Source organism: Marmota flaviventris, chromosome 2, assembly GCF_047511675.1.
Source record: "Marmota flaviventris isolate mMarFla1 chromosome 2, mMarFla1.hap1, whole genome shotgun sequence".
NCBI lineage: Eukaryota > Metazoa > Chordata > Mammalia > Rodentia > Sciuridae > Marmota > Marmota flaviventris.
The window spans coordinates 186,935,336-186,959,163 of NC_092499.1; the positions used below are offsets into that span (position 1 = coordinate 186,935,336).

Below are 23,828 nucleotides of genomic sequence, written 5' to 3' on the forward strand. Positions count from 1 at the left end.
TTCTGCTGAGGTCACTTCTCTCTGTGCTTGGGTTGGGGAAATTTACTCTAGAACAACTTTGTCTTGAGTTCTGTAGACTTGGTTGGCTGCTTGATTTCATGTATATCTTGGTAGGAACATCTGGATCCTAAAATTCCCTTACTATGTCCTGCATAAAGGTTGTAGGTAGGATATAGAGGGGTGAAATTGGTGGGGAGTAAATTATTCCATCTGTCCCACAATTCTCTGCAAAAAAAAATGTTCTTTTTTGTTTTCCTTTCATTTGTTTCAGTGGTATAGAACTGCACCAGTTTTGCTTTTTAATCTATTAGTTATATAAGTTTGCAAAATTCTGAGTTTTACTTGAACTATTTTTTTTAAGAAGGGGAAAAGAACACCACTCTTTGCCCTGTCTAATCTAGAGTTTTTGTCTTTTGTCTTAGAGTTTCTAATTTTCATGTTCACTGATAGTGTCCTTTGTTGTCCCTGTTTTTCTTTGTAGATTGTTTTTTTGGCTTTTCTATTATTAATTGAAAGTCCAACCTTATGTTAAAAATTACAATTCATAATCCATGCATGCATGATTATGTCAAAATGAACTCCAATATTGTGTATTACTAGTATGTAATAATAATGAGGTTAAAAATTACTTTTAAACCTCTTCTTTGTCAAAAATAAAATAATAGTTATTTGTTCCCTTTTGTCTAACAGAAGAAAATTAGCAGATTTTTGATTCACACTTCAATCCTCCAAACCTTTCTCAGTTTTAGTTGACATAGTAGTGAATTATGAACCCAAATCACAATTGTTCATTTTTCCATTATGTCTTTAAGTAATTATTTTTTACATTAACCTTCTGTTTTGGAACATATTTAGAGCAATTATTTAGTGTTAATGTAATGTCTAATTAGTTTCATGTTCACTGTGGATTTTTTAGCTCCATATTTGTCTATTCTTGATTTCTTTATTTTGATTCATTGCTTGGTCAATTGCTCTTTAAATGATTTATTAGGAGTAGGGCATGTGGGAGCCTCTGGTTACCGAGAGAATGTCTTTCTGATATATTTGCACAAGAACAACATCTTGGCCGATCAGGAATTTGTGGGTTACAACATTTTCTCTAAAAAATCCTCCACTGTCTGCTGCCTTCTATGAGAGAGAAATCTGAGGAGCCAGCCAGAGATTTGCTACGGTAAGCATGGCTGCTCTCTACCTTTGACCTTTTCACCCAACTCTTTTCAGTAAAACATAATAATAAAAGACAATCAATGTGTGATTTCTCCTTGCCAGAAAATACAACACTGAGAGCCCAGATCCAACTGTTCTTCCTCTTTCTGTTCCCATGAGGCCAACTGCAGACCCCTGACACTCTGCATAAGCATTCGTTCAATTCCCTTCTTGCCTGCTTGTCATTACTGGGAATCCTAGTTCCAAAATGAGAGTATGCATGACCTGGGATAGGAGATGTCAGTCATTAAATGGCCTGGCTCCTCTTGGAAGCAGGAGTAGAAACAACTTCTAAGACAAGGCAATTTCAGAGTGGATCACCTCTTTTTTTTCTCATTAGTAAAATCCTGTGTCTTAAAAAGGGGGTCTATGCTATGATGACTGGGAAACAAAGCCTCCAATCAATGTCCTGTGTCACCCCTGTTCTGCTCAGGGCCAACCATGGTTGGGTTGGGGAAATTCCTTCTAGGAGACAATTGTGTTGGGTTCTGCAGACTTGGATCTATTGTTTGGTTTCATGATTATCTTGGTGGGAATGTGGAAGGGGATCCATGGGGCTCCTCCCAGCTTGGAAAACCTAACCCTATCTCTTGATTTGTGCCGAAGGCAGAGAAACCCACTTAACAGAGAGCTGTGCTGAAATGAGGGCACATTGCTCTAAGAAGAAGATGGGCCCCCAGATGCTCCTTCCCATCTTTGTGTCTGCCTACTCAATACATCAGAGTGCTTCATGCAGAGGGAGGACCAGATGGACAGGTGGAAGGCAGTCTGGCAGCTTCTCTTTGTAGTTTTATATTCTCTGTGAGGAGTGTTGCTTGGACCAGTAATAAATGCAAAACTGAAATACCAAAGTGGAATTTAAATGAGCATGTAGACATTCTAAATGTTAATTATCTCCTCAGTCCAGGTTTTGTCCCAGGCGATGACTGCCACTGACAGACTCAACTCTACCTTGGCCACCCAGAGCACGGACAGATCATTCACCATACACTTCCCCTAATCTTGCTTTGGTCTTGACCTTCCTTTCTTGGTGAATGTCTGCCTTCCCCACCTATACTACATAACATGGCACATGCCAGGCTTCCTTCCATTTCTATAAGCTCCTGGAAGGCACATAATAACCACAGTGTGAACCACAGGGCTTGTTTATTAAATGAATTCTGGAAATCTATAATGTGTTCATAAAAGCATCCCAGATGACAAATAGCAGCTCATGGTACAAGAAGGACCAAATATATTGTGCTTGCAGAAAAAAAAAAAAAAAAAAAGATAGGTGTGCTTTTAGAGAAGGCAGATGGTAGAAAAGATCTGCAGTGAAAGAAACAGTAATTAAGAAGGGGACCACATTAGTTCTATAGACCCCTAAGAGTGTAGACCAAGAGCAATATGTGGGTGCCACATTCAAAGAGATATTTAAGGATGTATATGACAAAGCTCTCTTGGAGCCATAGTCCCTACCACCACCCCAAAGATCAACAAAGTAAGGTATCTATACTTTCAGGTACTCAAAAATAAGCACTAATACCAGTTAACTGTCACACTGTAATAGTGACTGAAGCTCTGTTGAGTGTGTGTGTGTGTGTGTGTGTACGTGTACGTGTGTGTGTGTGTGTGTGCATGCTCAATAATCTTTAGGATCCTTTCTAGTCCTCTAGTTATTTTTATGACTAGACCACTGCTTGATCAAAGACATATTTGACATCAAAATGGTTACCTTGTTACCGGGAGAAAAAACTATTTTCAAACGTGACTAATGGTAATGTCAAGGGAATAGTATTCACAGGTGAACTAAAACATACAAATATATCCATACCAAGGTAGCTTTCTAGTTATTACTACTATAGATAAGGAAGTTCAGGCTCAGGAAGACCATGTGATTTGCTCAAGTGTCACACCTTCTCCATACTCTAATAGAGGAGGCTGCAAATGATTTCCATAAAGAGCAGCAGAATAAATGTTTCAGGCTTTCTGGGGTGCACAGTCTCTGTTGCACTTGCTCAACTTTACTATCAAGCATCAGCGTCGCCATTGAGAAAATGCAAAGGAATAGGCTCAGCTATATTTTAAAACAACTTTATCAAAAAACCCAAAAAAGCACAGGTCTGGATTTGACCTCCAGTTTGTCAACCTCTACTCTGGAGCTTTGCTGACCTCTCATGGGAGAATGGGAAACCCAAACAAGGCAAGGAATGGCCTCTTTGTGGCCAGACTTACTCCGTTTGCTTTGCTGAGTGCCTGGAAGTAGATGCTGTAGCTTTTCAGTGGGGAGAGAGGAGGATTCCAGTAGCCATTGTATGTCTTGTTGTCACCCACTGTAAACGGCTGAGTGACAGGCAGGTTGGCAGGCTTCAGTTCAGCAGCAAAATAGTGCAGAGAATCCAGGCTGGAGGCATTCCTGTAGCTCACAGGGACCGAGAAGCACTCGATGATGTCAGCCGCCCTCCGGGACTTCTGAAGTCGCTCCTCCTTGACCACCAGCTGATAAACACTGGATGGGAAAGAGGAGAGACAGATGAGCAACCCTCTGGAGGGATAAGCTCCTTAGTTCTCGAGGAATTGGCACAACTTCTTCCATAAGGAAACACTGTTGTCACTTCAGCTATCCCCCCTTCCCAAGCTTTAGGTTTTCAAACCTAGAGCTCTGTAGAGATCTGTTTCCGTTCAGAGGTCCCAACTCAGCTCCGATTGACATGTCCAAAATTCAACTCAGCCCCAACACCTACAAACCTGCTGTATCTCCTCCTTCATTTCTTTCTTGACTAAGGGGTTGCACCATCTCTCAGGTAGCCAGACCCTGAATTTAGGGCTCATCCTTAATTCTTAGTCCTCACTCTCCTCCTCTACTCAACAAGCCTGACAGCAGCCGTTCCTCCTGCCCATCTTTTACCCTTGGACTGCTAATGCCTAGGTTAGGCACTTCCCTACCTTTTGCCTGGACTCAACTGGTCTCTTTGCCTCTGATTGTTTTGGTCAGTTAATCAGTCCACCCATGATCTTCCTAATCATATACCACTGTCCCTCTTCAAGTACTTGGTGTCTATCTTGTATATTCTAAACTCCTCATCTTGGCATTTGAAGCCCTGTGTACCTGGCTTCCCATCTTCCTTTGAGAACATGTTCTCAAGAGACCCTCCCCACTGATTCCAGCAGCTCCAAATCCTCTTGCACAAACATCTTTTGGACCTCAGCTCATACCATCACCAGCTTGTACTTCTTTTACAGTCCTCTCCACCTCCACTTTCCCTCAAGGTAAGCTTTTCCTCCTTCTCCTCCTCCTCTATGAAGCCCGTCCAGATCTGCCCACTCTGGACGGGTTATTCCCTCTGCTTTGTTCCTCTTCAACTCAATTAATCACTCTCTGATCGGTTCTGCAACAACATGAGGTGGAACTACTGTCTTGCTGGCTAGACTATGTCCTTAAAGAAAGAGGGAGTGCAGCTGCATTATCTCTGAGTCACTCTCCCCACAGACACACTGCTCAACAGGATGCCTGACACCAAGCAAGTGATCAGTGAATGCTTGTTGAAATGAATCAAATTGGATTGAATTAAAACTGAAAGCAGCATGAAACCAAACCTGACTGGATGCAGAAACTTCAATCAAGGTAAACAGTGACTCCCTGGAGCTCCTGTCTCGTGATCTCATATCATTCCCTTCAACTTAGAAGGATATAAGAAGTGCTAGCATGTGCATAGAGATGACTGAGCCCTAATTAAATATCAACTCTATGCCAAGTGTACAGATTCTCTTTGTAAAAAGTTATTCTCAAGTTTGTGAATTGGACAACATCTTCTCATTTCTTTGAATGCCAAGTGTGTGCTTCTCTCAAATAAATGCTCTTCTTTGAGAAGACCTTTATTGCACAGGTCTCTGGGAACCATGACTGAAGACAGAGGATCAATTTCCCAAAGTGCACCCCAAAGAAGACAACGGGAATTAATGAGGTGGTTGCAGAAGTGACCCCAAACCACTCGTTTAAAGATGGCATAGTGAACTAGAATGTGGTTTATTTAAAGAATGTGGTGCAGGCTCCTATTCTTTGATCAGATTATCCATCCAAAGACATTTGGTTAAGAGGCACAATTTTGGTTAATACAGAAGCACAGGACTGTTTCATTAAGGGGAGAGAAAAAAAAAAGACTACAGAGAGGCTCCTCCCAAGAACATGTAACATCCTCCATCTGGCCAGAATTCTCTGAATGTCCTTGAGCCTGGGAAAGGTCAGCCATGCAAATGGGAAAGGGGTGGGCATGTAAGAGTATGACACACTTGGATGAGTGCAGAATACAGGTGGAGGTGAACAGTTCAGTGAGCATACGCATTGCCCTACATGCACCTGGCCTGGAGTGCATGAGTGAATGTGGCCAGTATCCAGGGGAGTGCATGTGGCACTTGAGTGTGAATATGTCCAAATGGGAATCTGCAACACGTGGGTGTCTAACTCTAAGTGAGAGTAATGTCCCTACAAATGCGATAGTGTTGAGTATGTGGGCTTCTAAGTGTGAATGACATCTGACTGGGTATGTGTATGACATCTTTTATGCTCATAAAGCCAGCTGAAGCCCCCAAGTGCTTAAATTAAATTACTTCCACCTTAGCTCTGGGGTTCTCCTCACACAAAATCATCATGCTTAACTGCACAGCTAAACTCAAAGCAGACACTGGAAAGCAGCACAAGGACCAAAGACCCAAACCTAGCCATCACCAGATGGGACCAGAAGGGTGCTTATCACAGGATTTACAGATCTGCACTGCTTTTTTATAACAATAGTCTCAAATAAAACTTGGAATCTGCTCAAGTGCTAATAGTAACTTGACTAATTGAGGGTCCATACACATGGGGCTCTGACCTTCAAGGAAAAGGGCAAGAGTCAATAAGAAGCAACACAGCAACTTCATGAAGCAGCCAGTCTCTTGGGTTCTCTGCTGGGGCTAGCAACAGACTCTAAAATCACTCTGCACTGATTTGGGGGCATGCAACTCATCAAGCCTTCATATCCTCCTGACCGGGTCAGAAGGAACCAAGAACCTCAACCCCAACATCAACGGCTGAAAAGAGATGTGGGCCTCTGCTTTCTCCCCAAACTCAAGTCTATTTCCGTCCACCACTTTGGCGGATCATCAGGTTGCCTTGATTTCTCATCCAGGCCTCACATCCTACCTTGAATTCTTAAATCATCTTTGTCTTCCTCACTGAGACCTTTGGAGATTCCCAGAAGTTGGATTCCCCCTTCTAGAATCACTTTCTATTACCCCTGGCTCGCCAGAGCTGGGATGGACCAAGAAGAGCTCAAGGCTGAGCTCCTGTATTACCTATGACTGACGTGAGATCCTGCAGTTGTGGACAGTCAAGGTAGGTCCTCCCTGGGTTCTGAACACTCGAATACTCTCAAGGCCCAGGTGGAAGGTGTAGCATCTCTGCAGGGATCAGCCTGTCACCTCATGACATGCCCCTGTCACCAACCTGATGTCTGAAGCTCCACTTGTCAATTCAACCAAACCCAAAAGAGATGAGGACGCAAAGCCTGAGAGGTCAAGTGGCTCATGCACGTCAAACTGCAGCAAAGCAGAAGGGTGGACTTCCCCTCCACAGCCCAGGGTCCTTTCTTTTTTTCCTACCTTCATCCTATTCCCATAAACCACCACAATGTGTGGAGGGCCACCCGAGCATTGTTTTTTCTTTTACTTGGTGGCCTATAGGGCTTAGCTCTATCTCAAGTGGCCTCACAGGAAACTACAAAAAAATAAAAATAAAAGAGAACATGGGGGGTGGTGGTTTAACTGTGTCGTCAACATATGGTTCATATTACGAATGGGATTCTCATGTCAGCGCCTGCTCAGCAGTTCCAACAAGGCCACTACATCTGCAGCTTGTCCATTCAGAGCCAAATCTGCAACCACAGCCGGAAAGAAGCCATTTTTCTCGGATCAATCTGTTTGCCAGTAGATCCAGCCCCTCTCCAAGATCGGGGAAGTGTGACTGAATAGGGGGAGGGAAGACACAGCTTCCTCTCCCTGAAGGATACACATTAAGAAGCGGCGGGGGAAAGGAACAAGAAACTAGGGATTATTTTTGTTTCCTATGTTAACTTGGTTCTCATCATTCTCTTGAAAATATATTTATATATGAGCATGCTCCTTTCAGCTTTCTGGTAGTGATAAAATCGTACCTAAATAAGAATAATGCCCCCAAAGTCATACCTCCAGCTCAAGAGAAGTGGCTGCAATAAACCTTTCAGGGTCATTTGTAAAGACAAGGGGTATTTCTGAATAGGAACATTCTGAGGGCATGAGAGAAGAATAACTTAGAAGGTTCAGCTCTCAACCCGTGGTATTTACTCAGACATTTTTCCCCTCCTTTGTCACCTCTATTTCTCCCAAAGAGAAGATGGACATTTATGACCATTCTCTCTGCATAACTTACCCTGAGGGTCTGTTCTTGTGGGGCTCTGAAAGCTATACTGTGTCCCCGACCCCATCTCAGTCACTTTAAAATGGCAGCTGAGGGGTCAAAAAGAGTTTGTATTTTTAGCTTCATTGTCTCCTGCCATCAGAGGCAAGAACACCCACTTTGGTCCCAGATCCCAAGAGCCCCAACACCCAGAGGACTGCGGCCTCCGACACCATTCAAAGTAAAATCTAATGACTCCTCCAGAGGCTTTGGAAAACCCTGCTTCAGGACCATCTTCCTCCCTCTGATTCCTAAGCGAATGGTTTACCTGGTGAACCCTGCTAGTATTTTAGATGGTAACTCATGTTGCTCAGACCAGAATCCACAGAGGGGGCACCAGGGACCCTGCTTCCTTCATTGACAATTCCTGTGACCTTCTTGCTCTATCAAGGGAAGGTGCCCCCTACCAGGTGTTGCATCCATTCAGAATGTTGAATCCAGGTGAGAGATGAAGTGTAGCCTTCAGTTCCCAGGGGACGATTGCCCAGCTCTAGGAATGTGCAGATTTTGGTCCATGTTCTCCCAGAAAGATTTAAGATTGAGGGTTCAGGAGTCACTGGAGATTCTGCTTCAGCTGGAGCACAGCCAAGGAATCAGCGTGAGGATGATGAGAATGTCTTAGTTCAGATTCTTCCAGAAACAAACCCTGGAGCCAAAGATTTCGCTGCAAATGATGTATTTAGGACATGCTTCCAGAAAAAAAACAGTAAGGAGTGAGGGGAGAGGAGGGCAAAAGGGAGCAAGCCAAGCAGGTGTGTGATATCAGTGAATCTGACCCTGTAGGGAGTTCTGCAATGTAAATTGTCTTATTTCAAATGTTTGAACCCCCATTATCAGGTATTGGTTATGGGTTGCCCCCAGAGAGGGATAAATTCTGTGGGGTCAGACAAGGCCTCTGGGATGGCCTAATGGCAGCCTTTCCAAGGCAGGTCACCCTGAGGGCCATCTGCAGCAAAGTGCACAGCAGCAGGAGGATGGGCACCCTGCAGGAAAGGGGAGGTTCAGGTGACAGGATCTGTGTGGATGCCCACCGTGTCCCCTGATGGGTACTGTTGAAAATGACCACTGGGACTTGTATACAATCGGAGACATATTTTGGCAAAATATTTTTCAGCCTCTGTTTCCAGCCCTGTGCTGCTGAGGCCACACGGTAACCCCTCGTCAATCCTGTGGCTTTTCCACCACTGATTCTTGGAGTGAAGGCAGACAACAGCTGTCTCAGAATCTTAAGGGGTTGCTCAAGCTCCATAGTTCTCAATGGCTGCACATTGCAATCATCACCCCAAACCAACTGAATTAGAATCTCCGGTGACTCCTGAACCCTCCCACTTAAGAAACGAATAGGTTTTATTTTACAGTAATATGCAGCTACAAAGCCACAGACCTAGGCAATTCTGGTACTTAGACTTCCTTTATACCCGTCAGGAGCATTCCCTTCCAGCATTCTGGCTCCCTTAAAAAAAGTCACTTATTTGGGTCACACCAAGTTCACAAAGCATTAATTCATAATTACCAGTCATCGTCTATCACATCTTGAGTTATTATGTGCCACATCTCCTGATTTATTTCTTCCATAGCTTTTATCACAATTGAAACATCTTACTTGATTGTTTACTAGCTTTCTGCCTGTCCCCAAATAGACCATGAACTCCATGAGGTCTGAGACCTTTCTATCTAGCTCATTGCTTTTAATACCATGATACACACAGGAAACGCGTTCGCCAATAATTTATTAAAGAAATACATTTACAAAATTTCACAAAATGAATTTAAGTGCTCACTCACATCAATTCTTACCACGTGTCTTAACATCTCTCTAGAAACCCTTCTATCTACCCATGATACCTTTTCTTTCTTCTCCGTCCTGAGAACTCTTCATCCAATTAAGTACCCAGATCAAATGTCAGCCTTTCTGAGGAGTCTCTCTTGACTTGCAAACCAGAGCTAGTTCCTCCTTCCTCTGCCCCCAGGGCTCTTTGTCCATATTTCTCTCCTGGATCTCACTGCTGTGTTCTGCAAGGATGGTCTCATCTGTCTGAAAATGTTTACTGAGCACTTGCTAGGCCCTGCTATTTTATCTGACCTTCACAACAATTCCGAGAGGCAGATGTCGTCCCTATTTGATACAATAAGAGAACTGAAGCATAAAGAGGTTCAAAGTTTTTCCCAGGGTCTCTGCTATTTGAGTGCTGGGGCTAAGATTTGAACCCAGTCAGTTTGATTCCTGCACCTTACATCTTAACCTTGGGCTTTTTACTACTTTGTGTAAAAGGATTAAACCATCATCTTGATCTTATTCCAACAGGTACTTTGCTTTTTATAAGAAAAATTCTTTATTTTGTCAAGGAAATACAACAATATCTTATAATATTTGGAAAGTAGAGAAAAGGGAAAAACGGGTTTCCTTTATCTGCCTGCTACGACACAATCTCCAATGGATTGTTGGTGAATCTTTTCACATCCTTTTCTTCTGCAAGATTAACCTCTGATTTAATATTGAAAATCAATGGTGGAAAGCCTTTCTTTTATTGACATTCATCTTAGAGTCAGCTTGGTTAGTTTGCACATATAGTTAGCCACTCTTGTTTGTAGTTTCACTTTCTGTGGTTTCAGTAACTTGTGGTCAAACTGCAGTTCGAAAATATTAAATGGAAAATTCCAGAGATAAATAATTCATAAGTTTGAATTGCGCAGCATTCTGAGTACCATGGTAAAATCTTGCACTGTGCTATTTGGTCCCACCTGGGACATGAATCATCCCTTTGCCCAGTGTATCCACACTGTATAGACTACCCACCCTTAGACACACAACAGCTGTCAGAGTTATTAGATAAATTGTCATAGTGGCATAGTGCTTGTGCTCAGAAAGTTCTCATTTTAACTTAACAATGGCTCCAAAGCACAACACTAACGATGCTGGAAACTTGTTATGACAAAGAGAAGCCATGAAGTGCTTCCTTTAAGTGAAAAGGTGAAAGTACAACAGGAAAGAGAGAGACTTAACTTTTATGATAGTACATTTTATAATTGTTGTATTTTATTATTAGCTATTGTTGTTAATCTTTTACCATGCCTAATTTATAAATTAATCTCTATCATAGGTATGTATGAATAGGAAAAAATAGTCTATATAGCATTTGGTACCAATTGTGATTTCAGCATCCACTGGGGGTCTCTGCTATTCCAGGATACCCGATGATTTAGTAAACCTCTTAACAAATTTCATATTAGCACTACTGAAAAGAGCCAAAAGCATAGAGTCATGCCTGGCATACACTAAGGATTACATTGTTCACTAACACCTCTTTTTCCAAAGGTTATTTGATTTAGTGATCTACAGGAACATGTAGACCTGTTCTGTTTATGACTGTGACCGTGATCTATTGGGACTTGGCTAAAGCACTCCTCAGTGAGATTTGTTTAGCCTTGTTCTCTCACATGTAGTCACTGTACTGCACAAAGTTAATATGATTTCCCATGACAGTAGGAAGCCACCTTGTCTCTATATTTTTTTTTCAGATTACTCCAGTGCTCTGTGCTAAGACAGTTATGGAACAAGGTCTCACACAGTAACAACTGGCACCAGAATTGGTTCATACATAAGTTAGTAATGCCTTTAGCCATCAAAAAAATGTTTAATCAATAGTAAGTAAAATCTGTTCAGAAAAGCAACAGATGCAGCACATTTTAAGCAGATTTTTAATAAAGCTGATGAAAATATAGTATTATCACTTATAAACCTGGTTTCTAGTCCAAGATCTGCTAAGATCTGGACAGATCACTTAATCTTGCAAGAGGATGCTGTTATTGTCCTTCTTTATCCATCTTCCTGATTCTCTGTGAACAACTTCTATCTTTTGTGTGCTTTGCTGCTAATGGAAGCACAATGAACTTCATCAGAGGGTTATCTTATAGTGACTAGAGGTCCTTTTTCTGGTAAATAGGGCTTCAGAATTTAAATCCTGGTCTTCTCTAACCCATACCCATACCTGACCCCAGGCCAGCATTACCCAGTGCTGACTTTGGGCAGAAATCCTGCTCCTCTGCCTCAAAAGAGACAGGTTAAAGGTGTAATGCACTCTGTAGACCTCCTTACAAGAAAGCACCTTTGTTTGGCTTCTTTAGCTTCTCTTTCCTGCCTCCCTCTGTCCCATGCTGATTTCTTCCAGGAGTTTCCCCTTAATAACTCACTTGTGTTCAAATTCAAAGGGGTGCAGTTTTGGAAAAATCTAATCTAAAATAACCTCTATATGCCTCAATGTCCTTGTAGCTAAAATTAGGGAGTGGACCTTCTTGAATGGTGAAATAAGAAGTTTAACCTACTGTCTCCCCCAAGGAGAAGTGATTAAATTGGACAGTTTGTCAGCAACAACTGTATCAGGAGTGGTTGGAGAAAAAATGATAGCTTTATACATCTATGAGAAAAGAAGAAAAATCTCAAATCAAAAACTAAGTTTCCATATTAAGAAAGCAGAAAAATAAGAGCACACAAAAATAGAAAATTTCAAAAGACTGATAACAAGTAAAATAGTTTAATTCATAATTAAAATCCTATACACACACATATACTCCCCAGCCCATATGGCTTCACTGGCGAAGCCCATTTAATATTTAAAGAATAGTTAGATTCTTTCACAAATTTATCCAGAAAATCAAAGAGGAGTGAATACATCCTAATGCATTTTATGAGGGTCATATATCAAAACCGGAGAAATATATTAAAATAAATGAAAATGGCAGCATTGTTATTGTCATAGTTCATTCATGAAATGGCCCCCCAAAAATTTAACCAAATATTAGCCAACTGAATCTAGTAACATATTAAGAAGATTAAATATCATAAATGAGATTTATCTCAGGGTTATAGGTTGTTTTAACACTCTAGAATTAATAAATGCAATATAAAAAAAACTAATAGCACAAAGGACAGAAATCCATAATCACCTCAACAGATGCAGAAAATATTTGAGAAAATGCAGTACATATTTATGATAAGAGGTATTTTAGAAAGGAAAACAGGTACAACCAACATGATTCTTAAGTAAAAAGACAATGATCTACCTCTAAAATCAGAATTAAGACAAGGATATCTGATTAACAGTAAGACTTTTGTTTGCTGATGATATAATCTTTTATATAGACAATCCTAAGAATTTTCTATGTATACACACAGAGAAATGATTTAAACTCAGAAATTATTTGAACAAAATCACAGATAAAACAATAATATGTAAAAATAATTATATTTTTATCAGCAGAGAAGAACAGTATAGAAATAAAATTAAGCAAACAAGTCCATTCACAGTAACATCAAAAAGAATAACTAGAAATGAATTTTAAAAAGAAATGAAATAATCGTTCTCTGAAAAGTAAGAAAATAAAGAAGATAAAAATAAACAAAAATAGCTGGGCATGGTAGTACCACATGCCTATAATCCCCACAACTTGGGAGGCTGAGGCAGGAGGCTAGCAAGTTCAAAGCCAGCCTCAGTAATTTAGTGAGGCCCTAAGGAATTTTGTGAGACCTTGTCTCAAAATAAAAAATAAAAATGGCTAGAAATGTGACTTAGTGGTAAAGCACCCCTGGGCTCAATTCTCAGTACCAAAAAAACCCTAAAGACAGTCCATATTCATAGATTAGAATAGTCAATATTGTTAAGATGACAATTCTATCTAAATTTATCTACAGATTTAGTTCAATCTCCCTCAGAATTATAGGAGATTGAAAAAATGAATAAGCTGGTCCTAAAATGTCTCTGAAAATGTAAGCATTCATGATAAACAAAACAATTAAAAATAAAGATAATTTTGTAGGGCCTATATTTTCTGGTTTCTTTAATTATGAAAATCAATAGTTTTTGCTGGCAAAGGATAGACATATGAATAAATGAAAAATAACTGAAATTCATGAAATAAACTCTTATATTTATGATGGATTAATTGCTGACAAGGTACCAAAATGATTCAATAGTAACTTGATAGTCTTTTCAACAAATGGTGCTGGGTCAATTAAATATCCCCATGTGAAAATCTAAGTTTAAATTTAAAGCATATACAAGAACATACCATGTATGATACACATGCAAGAGCTAATACTATAAAACTTCTAGTAGAACATCTTCAGGACCGGGGTGTGGAAAAAAGTATATAGATACAAACCCCAAAATATGATATATTAATAGGAAAAAAATAAACTAATAAAATTAAATTTTTTTCAAATTTGTCTTTCAAAAATACTATTAAGCAAATTAATATGTAAGTCATGTGCTGAGAGAAAATATTGTAAATCATATGCAAGATAAGACGTGTTCGACACATATAATGACCCATTACAATTCAATGATAAGAAGGCTGGTAATCCAATTTAAAAGTGGCAAAATATTTGACTAGACTTTCCATCAAAGATGAAATGCAAATGGCTAATAAGCTAATGAAAAGATGGTCAACATCATTAATCATTTTTGGAAATGTAAATTGAAATAATGAGAAGCCCCGCACACACATCCATTAGAACGGCTATCAGTCAAAAGTGACAACAGAAAGAGTCAACAAGAACAAAAACCCTGAAACATTGCTGCTGAGAAGGTGACCTGGTGCAGTCACTGTGGAAAACAGTCCTACAGGTCCTTAGAAAGTGAACTTCGAACCACCATCCAGCTATTCCACTCCGAGGTATCAACCCAAGAGAAGCGAAGACATATCATCATGAAAAAGCACATGGCTGTTCCTAGTAGCACTGAATTATTCAGAAGAGCCAAAATATGTAAACATCTATCAACTAGTGAATGGCTAAACAATATGTGGAATATTACTCAGTGGAATATTACTCAGCAATGAAAGAAATAAACCCCTGCTCCGTTCCCCATGGAAGAAGCTCAAAAACACGCAAAATAAGCAAAACCAGGTCTGCACATATTGCTTGATTCGATGCATATGAAATGCTGAGAAAAGGCAGTTTCATGGGGACAAATCAGATTAATGATTGCCTGGGACTGGCAATGGAGATAGGAATCAACGGCACGTGGGCATGAGGCTTTATAGTGTGATAGAAATGTTCTAAAATGGCATCAAGGTGATGGTTGTGCAACTCTGTCACCGTGCTGAAAATCATTGAATTGTACACTTTAAAAGGGTGAATTTTATGGCATATAAGTTATACCTCAATAAAGCTGTTAAGGAGATGAGAGAAATGGAGTGAATAATCTCGAATGTTCTTTCTTCATTCAAAAGTATGCTGGAGCCTTTTGCTACGCACAAATTTTAGTACAAAAATGCTATGATAAAGGATTGGTATTACCACACAAGATGGACTAAGAAACAAGTGTGGGTTTTGTAATCCCCAACAGAATCTAACTTTGCAATTCATTCCCCACATTAAAGGTCACTCAGAACTATGGAGCTGAAATTTACAACCATATGTCTTAAGTAGCCAACCTTTATTCCAAGTCTCTGGGAGTGCTGGATTTTATTCACTATTTGCCTAGTTCAAAATAGCTCCCAGAGGTCACTATGAAATTGGGGGGGCGGGGGTGGGGTATGTGCATTTGTGCATATATTTACTTGGTTTCTCACTAGCTGTGTGACCTATTGCCCCAATCTGTCTCTATTTTATGTATTTATTCATTAGATATTTATTGAGTGATTATAGTATGTCCAGTGCAGGCTTGAGTGCCACCTGGCTTCTTGGTACTGGGAGCCTAGAACCAACATAAGGTGACAGATATTAACTCTTCATCACAACCCAATGAAGTGTAAGCAGGAGAGGAGCTTGGCTTGGGAAGTATTCTCAGGAGAAGGGAGCCCCTAGTGCAGTATGGGGATGAAATGAGATAATGTCTATAAAGTGCTTTCTAGAAAGTGCTCTATACCAGTTGACAGAGAGAGTCACAAAGGCTGGGTGCATTATTACAGTACCTCTGAATGAGACGATAAGGAGTCGTCTCATGTTTCATTTGGACCCTTCTCCTGTGATCGAATTGCACCTGATAAATTTAATAAAAAGTGGATTTTGTGCAGGAATTTAGAGGAAGAACAATATGTCCTGAATTGGAGGGTAACTTGGCTTCTCAGTCCTGGGAGCTTAGAACCAAGGCCAGAGAGACAGACATTAACTACACCGCAATCCAGGGACGTGAGGGCAGAGAGCAGAACTCTCCAGGGAAGGACTCTGAGGACAGTGGAACCTACACTGGAGTCTAGGGACTTAATGACAGTTCCCCTGAAAATTCAAGGAAGTTTTCCTTATTTTCAGATGATGGCTTGAGCTTCCTAGCCTCTCGTCCTGTGCTAGCTTTTATTGAGTGTTTATTATGGTTAAGATAGTATTTAATGAAAATGCAGACGGCTGGTTGTTCACTCTCTTTTTTCCTAATACTACATCTAGTCCATAAGCAAGTCCTGTGGCTCTAACTTCAATGATCCAGAATCTGATCACTGCTCATACTGCCTCCAGCTACAACCCTGGACCAAGTCCCCATCATGGCTCGACTGGGTTATTGCAATAGCTTTCTGCCTTTCCCCCCTCTTCTGCCTCCAACTATTTACTCTCAAAACTGACCAAGGTGACTATCTAAAAACATGGCTCAGGTCATCACGCTGCTCTGTCCAACCCCCTCTATGTCACCTACCTTCCTTAGAGCCAAAGCAGTATTCCAGCAGTGTGTCTGAGGCTTACTCTTACGAACTCTTTAAACTCATCTTTAAAATATTCTGCGGTTACTAGCTGAAAAATATTCTATGGTAACAGCCTCTGCTGTTCCTTGTACCCTTTAGACACTCTTGTTTCTTTGCACTTTTTCTTCCTGGTTCCTACAATCCTCTTCCTCTGTACATATACGATCCTTGGAAGACTGGATTTTTTTTTTTCTGCCAGTAAAGTCTTATTTGATGTCTATGTTTAAAGTAGCAACTCAAACCCACAGCTAGCCTATGTTATGGTTTAGATATGAGGTGTGCCCCAAAAGCTCAGGTGTAAGACAATGCAAGAACAGTCAGAGAAGAAAGGACCATGAGAGTTATAACCTAATCAGTGCATTAATCCACAAATATGGATTAACTAAGTGGTAACTATAGGCAGGGACAGTGTGGCTGGAAGAGGTAGGTCACTGGGGCATGCCTTTGGGGTTTATGTTTTGTCCCTGGTGAGCAGAGCTCTCTCTCGGCATCCTAGTTGCCATGTCCTGGGATGCTTTCCTCTACCGCACCTTCTGCCATGATACTGTGCCTTATCAGGGGACCAGTGCTATGAAGTCGGCCATTGATGGACTGAGACCTCTGAAACCCTGAGTCCCAAATAAACTTTTCCTCTTCTATGTTGTTCTTGTCAGTTCCTTTAGTCACAATGATGACAAAGCTGACTAAAATACTCTATTACAAGTCTCTGCTTAATTTTTCTCCATATCATCTATCATCATCTAGAAGACCTAAGAAGTTAAGTCCCTTTAAGAAAACACTATGAGCCCAGCAGAGGTCAACCTTCCTTGGGAAACAGGTACTGGATAAACATGGGGCCAATAGATGACATTTGGGCAGATGACCTTGATTTGATGACCTTTCCCCAAAATGCTGAAGTACAAAGCAAGGTGGAGATTCTTCTCCGGGCTCCACAACCTCTCTCTGCATGATATGCTGAGCAAGTCACTTTAGTTGTATCTAAAATAGGGTGATTCTGACCAATGCAATAAGACAAAAAACAGAAGAGATACACATCTTAGAAAGAAAAGCAATTCATCATCATTTGTAGATAATATGACTGTGACCTAATATATTGAAGAGAATCAACTGAAAGACTTCTGAAATTAATGAAAGAATCCAGTAAAGTGGTTTGATCTAAGATAGAGATAAATAAACTGTACACCATGAGAAACAAGCTAGAGGATGTAATGGAAAAATCCTTTCAGAACAGAGTCCTTTAAAAATAGCTAAGGATAACACAAATAAGAAATGTATGAAGCTGAAAGTAGAAGGTTAAAAAAAACAAAAACCTCTACTGAGTGATATAAAAGAGCATCCCAGCCCTAGCCCAGGGCTTGACAGAGTGGTGTTACATGATTGCTAAACCAAAGATGCATAAATACACAGAAATACTGAAGCTAGGTGGAAGCATCAAAAAGTGTAAAGATGTCAATTCTTGTCTCGTTGACATATTGTTTTCTTTGGGAAAAAAACAAATCGTATACAATATGGGCTGGTTAGGTGGCATTTGGGAGGCTTAAAGATGTAGGTGATCTTAATTTGGCAATTGTTTGCTTCTTTAAAAAAAGGAAATCTATTAAGAATTTTTCTAAAAAAGGAATGAAGGTTAAAAAAATACAACTGGATGTTAAAGCATATCATGAAACTCTAATAATTAAACCATGGTATTGAATATGGGTTAAACAAAAGTGTCCTAGAGGAATGTGAGTAAGGGAAAGGGAGAGAGAAGGGAGGGGGCAGAGGGGTGGGGAGAGAAATGTTCTGTATAGGAATGCAAACAACCATATAATGAAAAAGAGAAAATGTTATCAAATAAAGTTGGGGAAATTCCCTAATTATAATGGGAAAACACCAAATTTAAGGCCTCATCACATATGAGAAGCCACATTATATTGCAATAGTTTAGAATTTAATTTATTTACTGAAAAATTTCAGGATGCCCATGCCAACCAAATACATTGTGTGATTCCTGATTAGGTCCAGGATTCAATTTTAAAAACCCTTAAAAGTATGGCTAATTGGGACAATTGGGGAAATCTGAATATGAGCTGGGTATCAGAGGCTAGTACCATATCAATTTATAATATCCTGAGTGGGATGTATAATGGCTATGTAAGAGAATGACCTCTCCTTAGGAGATACAAACTAAAGGTTTTCAAGAGCCATGAACGCTACAATTCACCCTCAAATGTTTCAACAACCATTTGAAAGAAGAAAGAAAGTAAATATGGCAAAATGTTTACAACTGGTGAACCTGAGAGAAGGATATATGGCCTTGCTGTAGCATTCTTAAACAACCTGTAGGCTTAAAATCAAAGAAAAAGACACTCTTGGGTGGAGAAAAACTCTTTAAGCATAACAATAGAACAACTCACTAAAGAGAAAAGGTCCATATGTAAACACGAACTATCTGAATATATGAATAATAGGTAAAATAGCAGATTAAGAAAAGTACCCCAGAAAACATGACAGAGAAGGAAACTATTGTTTAAGAGACATTTAAGAGACCATAGTAGGTATGGAGGATTACAATAGCAAGGGGCATACATAAAAATCAATATATCATCTGAATAAAGACACAAGATCGTATTCCTTCTCTATGAGGTAGAACTAGAAATTATTAAACCAAAATTCGAAACAATTCAATGGGGGAAAATAAAAATTTCCGAACTATTTTCTATCAACTAGGAAATCAAAACCTCAATTTCATACGTTTTGGAAACTATTACAACAAGAACAATGATGTTTAATGCTTAAGGGATAGGACTAAACCTGTTTTTGGCATCTGAAAAGCCTTTGTTATTAAACAAAAAAGAATGACAAAAAATTAATTAAGCATTCTATAAAAAGAAAATGAGAATAAACAATACAAGAGCCAGATGGCTTTTCCAATGAGTTCTTTCAATGTTTCGGGAACTGACAATTCCCATGTTATATAAACAATTATATAAGACAGAAAAAGAGGGAAGAAAATTATTGCAAATTGTTCCTTTAATATAATATTAAATCGGTTCCCCATAAGCAGGTCATTTATTCCAGGTATACAAGATGGGTTTAGTAATAGACAATCTTGTAAAATCTCACATAAGTCCACAGAGAAAGCTGATATGACCATCCGAGTAGACGTTAAACAGGCGTTTGATAAAATTAAACACCCATTTCTGATTGTAAAAGAGTGATAAAGATAAACTGCGGAATAGAAATGATTTTCCTTATTGTATTTTAAGTGTATCTGTTTCAAATCTACAACTAGTATCATTCAAGAAAAATTTGCTGCAGGTCTAGTCATGCAGGTCTGGAGGGAGGCAAAAAAGCCAACTATGAACATCATTTGGCAACAGTGCCCCCAAATCTGTCCCCAGCGCAATGAAACATAAAACCCAAACCACAGCTACTGCAACTGGAAGAAGAGGGCACAAAATTATCATTATTCATAGATGATGTGATTATTAGCTGGTAAACCAAGATAATAAAATTTAATTAAAGAAACTCACAAGAGGTTTCAGCACACGGGATGGATAAAGCACAAATACACAGCACACACTCCAACACACCAAAGTTTCCCTAAATGCCAGCAAAATACAGTTAGCAAATAGGAGAAGAGGAAAGGGAGCATAAGATACCACAAGCTTAATACCATTAACGAAAAAAATAAAAAGCAATTTTAACAAGATAGCTGTGGATGGAATCTACATGATCGAATCTATGTAGTTTCCCTGAGAAATAGCAAAGACTCAAGTGAATGGATAGGCTCGCCCACTTTCACTATGAAAATGTCCGTGTTCCTATCATCATTTCAAATTAAGCAAAAGTTTTAATACAACTGAAGCCAATTCCTTGGGGATTATTTAGGAAACATGATAAAGCCATTTTTAAAATTCGTAGGGAAACCTAAGTGGGTGAAAATAGCTTAGGACATTTTGAACAAGGATCATTAGCAGGTCAAGGTATTAAAATGTTTTGTAAAGCTATGATTAAAACAGTGTGACTAACAGAGGGGCAGAGCTATTAAAAGAGCATGGGAAAACTAAGGATATAGTGGGATACACACACATGCATCCACACACATGTGTACACATTCAAACATGTTTACACAAACCTTCACACTCAAAGAGCTATAGTGATTTTCGGCAAAACAATATGTAAATGGAGAATCAAAATTATGTAAAGTCTAATTTTTTAATTTGGAAAAGAAAAATGAGAAAATACTCCAATGTGAATTTTTAAAACTTGCTATCATTTCTATTAAAAGCATATATTATTTTTATGATGAAACTTAATCAAAGATCATTCAAAAGAAAATGATAAAGTTTCACAAATTACCCTGATATTGTAATTAGGATCAAAGATATTTAGAAACCTAAAATTATTTTTAAAATGATGTTTAAACATAACATGTTACAAATAGCTACAGTACCATATTTTAAATTAATAGATGGATTTCCCCACTTCAGTGGCATGGCATAAGCTCTACCTAATATACTTCCACCATGCCAAGCAATGTTAGTTAACTATTTAATATTTACTGAAGATACCCATCCTTACCTGACTCCAGATGTATTATTTTCTGAATCCAAGTTGAAAAGCATAATTTCTCTTTCTTTTTTTGGTGCATTATAATTATACAAAATAGGGGATTTATTATGTCTTATGGGTACATGCACATAACATGATTTGATCCATCTCTTTCTCCAGTATTTTACCTTTTCCTCTCTTCTTACCTCTGATCTGCTTGCTTACCACTACTTATCTCCCTTCTGTTTTTATTATTATTATTATTTTAATTAATGAATTATAATTATATGTATATATGCAGAATTTGTTGTGATATGATTGTACATGGAAATAGCATAATTTGGGTAGATTTTATACCCCAGTATTTCAATCAGCTTTTTTGCTGCTGTGCCTAAAGGACCAGACCAGCACAATTGAAGAGGAGGAAAGGTTTATTTAGGGGCTCATGGCTTCAGAGATCTCAATCCATAGATAGCTGGCTCCATTCCCCAGTGCTTGAGGTGAGGCAGGATATCATGGTGGAAGAGTGTGGCAGAGGGAAGCAGCTCACATGGTGATCAGAGAGCAGAGAGAGACTCCACCCACAAAATACAAATGTATACCCCAAAGCCATGCACCCAATGAATCACCTCCTCCAGCCACACCCCACCTGGCTCCAGTTACTACTCAGTTATTCCCATTATGGATTAATTCAACAGTTAGGTTAAGGCTATAACCCAATCATTTTTCCTCCAAACCTTCTAGCATTGTCTCACATGTAAGATTTTGGGGGACATCACAACATAACAAAACCATAACACCCAGTTTTTCTCCCTATGTTCCCTTCAGTTCTCCCTCAATTCTCTTCCTCTACTCAATTGGTCTCCCTTGTATTTTCATGAGATCCCCCTCTATTGTTTCCTTTTTCTTTTCTTTCTTTCTCTCTCTCCCTTCCACATATAAAACATTCGACCCTTGATTTTCTGAGTCTGGCTTATTTCACTTAATATGATTGTTTCCAGTTCTGTCCATTTACCAGCAAATGCCATAATTTGATTCTTCTTTATGGCTGAGTAGAACTCCATGTGTACATATACCACATTTTCTTGGTCCATTTGTCTGTTGACAGGCAGCTAGGCTGGTTCCATAACTCCACTGTTGTGAATTGCTATGCTAGGAGCATGGGTGTGGCTCTATCACTACAGTATGCTTATTTTAGTTCTTTTGGATAAATACCAAGGAGTGGAATAGCTGAGTCACAGGGTCGTTCCATTTCTAGTTTTTTGAGTAACATCCATACTAGAAAAGCATAATTTCAATCAGTCAAGAATCCAGTAATGCATAAAAAAGAGTTTCTGCTGATCAATAATTATTAGCTAATGTCAGTAACTCATTTAAACAAAAACACTAGTTAAGTCGACTTAACTAGTAGTGGTCAGTGCAAAAGGTGCTAATGGACAATGGCTAGGAGAAACAGAATACTTCAGGGCCTGCTGGCCACTGAGCAGTGCAGGGCCAGCAGCATCCACATGGCCTAAGTTATGCTGGAAGTGCTGAATCTCAGGCCCCACCCTGGTTTCGAATCAGAATCTGGACTGTAAAAGAGCTCGGGTGAATTCAGTTGCACACTGAATTCTAAGAAGCAGCAAAGTGAAATCGCTCACTTTAGGGAATGGCAAAGTTTCCTTCCTGCTTTCTGTTTTTTAATAAACATTGTGAAGTGTTTGTTTTCTGTACTGTAGAGGAGAGTCAGGCTGTTTCCCTCACCCCAGGCCTCCTGATACTGCCTTCTTCTTCACATGTCTTAGGAAGCAACCCCTTCACCCTCCTGCCAAGTTCTCAGCTGAAATGGCATTGTTGTTTTCTGCAGTCACCTTACGTGGTGAGAGGAGCAAAGCAAAATGAAAACGAGTTGAGCAAGATGAGCTTCGATAGGGATTCGGGCTCCAAACCTCACGATTAAAACCCACAGTGATGCTTTCACAGAAGTCGACAACGCAGCAGCTGTTTTTAAGAGTCATCAACAGGGTGCCTGGGATGTCTCTACTTGCGGCAAAAACACTTTGGGCAAGGAGAGTGTTGGGTGAAACCCCTCTGAGAAGTTTTTTAATAAGACCATCTGAAATCAATTATCCTCAAAAAGCCCTTCTAAGCGCTGAAAAGGTAAATGGAAATGATTACTAATTAAGCATTAAATTAATCATAATGGCTGGCATAGCAGTGCCAGATAGGGCACATCTATGCTAGGGATGAATTATAACATCAATTAAAACATTTTTTCCTATGGGAAAACACAACCCACTGATGGGAGTGCTTGTAGGGATGCAATGAGCTGGAAATCATGTACAGATATGTAGATTCCAGGTCACCAGCTCATAGCAGAAGTACCTGTGAATTCTGGAGCCCCACCATGAATCTTTGGATGTGTGGTGTGAGAATATGAACTTTGAACAAGTTCCAGGAACTTCCTGTGGAAGTCTTGCCCTGAATCTAACGTAGCAGCTCACTAGGGGTAGTCTATGACCTCTTGGGAATTTCTGGGACCCAGTCATTCTTGTTACATTCCACTACAATGGAATGTAGGGATTATAGGGGTAAAAAACCACTGGGTCACAGTCTCTGTTCCAGGAACTATCTCTTAACCCTAATGCAGTGGAACAGCCTCCCATAACTTTAAAGACATTTTACTTAGCAACTGATGACAAAACAGCCAGTTGTGACTTTAAGACTAGTTGACTTAACTAACTGCAACCTCTTGCCAACCTGATCTTGCCAGCTCTCATCTCATACCTCATGTGAGCATTTCTTTCCCCAATAGAGCCCCAACTATTCCTTTGTTCCTTCTGTAAACAGAGGCCACCTGGCCTATGTCTGTGGCTTTTGCGTGTGTATCTACAATAGCAATTCTATTCTTTCTTTATTCTCAAGTAAAAGTTCCTTATTAGAGATTCCTCGCTAGATTTTTGTTTGATGCTGATAAACA

At 39.6% G+C, this 23,828-nt stretch overlaps 1 protein-coding gene across 2 annotated transcripts in view; it reads right to left on the reverse strand.

Annotated features, from left to right (window-relative positions):
- The window catches only part of Ptprt (protein tyrosine phosphatase receptor type T), a 1,048,660-nt gene that overhangs the window by 226,539 nt on the left and 798,293 nt on the right, over positions 1–23,828 (reverse strand). For both annotated transcript variants that reach the window (XM_027945221.3, XM_027945220.3), the window contains exon 12: positions 3,421–3,694. In XM_027945221.3, coding sequence (XP_027801022.1) covers positions 3,421–3,694 — 274 coding nt within the window. The remainder of the gene's footprint in view (positions 1–3,420; positions 3,695–23,828) is intronic.